General features: G+C 42.4%; 1 protein-coding gene across 1 annotated transcript in view; it reads left to right on the top strand.

Moving 5' to 3' along the window:
• Window positions 1–1,648, top strand: part of LOC104539498 (atrial natriuretic peptide-converting enzyme-like) — a gene marked incomplete at its 5' end in the record, with an annotated part of 19,907 nt that overhangs the window by 12,900 nt on the left and 5,359 nt on the right. The window contains one exon of the mRNA XM_010183037.1: window positions 1,222–1,396. Within this exon, the coding sequence (XP_010181339.1) occupies window positions 1,222–1,396 (175 nt within the window). The remainder of the gene's footprint in view (window positions 1–1,221; window positions 1,397–1,648) is intronic.

The raw sequence follows: 1,648 nt of genomic DNA, 5'->3' as shown, positions 1-1,648 counted from the left end.
GCTGAAAATCTCGTTTACCACCGAAGTGGTTAGCAGGCTATCTGCCTGGGAGTTGAAGCTGTGATCTGTTTAGTTGTGAAGCTCGAGGGGACAGAAGAACCAGAAGTGAAAGCTACAGACCAAGTTTAAGTAAGTGGTTTGAAAATGCAGAAAATCTTCATCTTCGAAGAAATTGTGTTCTACAGACAGGGAGAGATTTGCTGAAGAACACTTAAATGATGAATTAGCTTGACACAGGGAAAGTTAATCACAAAGCATTACCTATATTGGGGAAATTAATCAAAATATGTACTACTCTGATCAGAGAGAAAAGAAAAATAGGAGCCTGTCAAAGGTGTTTGCTTCTGACATATGTTGCTTTAAGTACACTTAAAACCCCTTGACCTCTGAAGTGAATGCAGTAAGAATTACAAATTATTACTGCTCCAATTTATTTCTTCACCACTAAACTCCCATGGCCATATGCAATGGCAGCATATCCTCCCTCGGGAGGCTGATTGCAGAAACTGGTGGTGTTCTTTTGTTCTCTAAATCACACTGAGTATAAACAGGATAAATACTAAGTCTGCCATCTTACAAAACCAATATATAAAGTGAAGCAAAAGTGAAGGGGTAACTGTCTGTCAGATGGGCATCTGGTTTAATTTCCAGTGGAAGTAGCTTATGAAGTAGGATAGACAGAGTCCTGGAATGTCTGCAGATCTTCAAATATTCTCCCTCAGTAATTTCCACAGGCAAAGCAAACCTGGTGCCGTGTAGCTGAGTACACAGTGTGACATTCACCTTCCACTTGGCTTAAAAAAAACCTTATTACTGCTGAACAGATTTTCCAGATGCCGTTCTTATGGATAGCACAAAGCAGCCCAAACATATTGCTCGCTGACTGAAAGACAAGAACATAAACCCAGGAAACCTTTCCAAGGGCAGCCCGGTAACTCCTGAGAGAAAAGAAGTCAGGATCCCAGACTTAGCTTGGCTAATATTTCAGGCTGAGCCAGTCAAAATTAATATCAGGAGAGCAAATCCTTTGACATAAAGTAAGGATGGCAGTGGCTCAGTATGTTTGATAATATTGTGTGGTTGTTGATGACTTCATTTACTGTTCAGTGTAGTTTCATGACTCTCTTAATATCATTCTGAGCTCAGTTGTCTTGCAGAAGTTCTTGTATGTGCTGCCTTTGTGGTAACGATTAACTGTTTTCTGCATCTGTTCCTCACTAGACTGTGGCCATCGCCCAGCTGCTCGCATGACCAAGAGGATCCTTGGTGGCAGGACCAGTCGCCCAGGCCGATGGCCATGGCAGTGCTCCCTGCAGAGTGAGCCAAGCGGACACATATGTGGCTGTGTTTTGATTGCGAAGAGATGGGTCTTGACAGTAGCACACTGCTTTGAAGGGTGAGAGGCCTCAGACAGTTTTACTGTTCATATAAACTTGCACATGTGAATTACCAAGTCTTCCTTCCTCCACGAAACACCCTGGGGGTAGGTGATGACCTCTGCAGAATGGGAAATCACAGAGGCCTGGTTTTAAGAGACTAAAAAAGAAACTAAATGGTATAAAACAGCACCAGCTTGGGTTTTTCACATGTTTTATTATTCATTGCTGGCATCTCTACTGATGAAAGCTAAATGAAGATGCCCTGACTT

This window comes from Mesitornis unicolor, unplaced genomic scaffold (genome assembly GCF_000695765.1).
Source record: "Mesitornis unicolor isolate BGI_N332 unplaced genomic scaffold, ASM69576v1 scaffold44904, whole genome shotgun sequence".
Taxonomy (NCBI): Eukaryota; Metazoa; Chordata; class Aves; order Mesitornithiformes; family Mesitornithidae; genus Mesitornis; species Mesitornis unicolor.
Note: the sequence above shows the minus strand (reverse complement) of the source record. Positions and strands in the feature narration are given on the sequence as shown.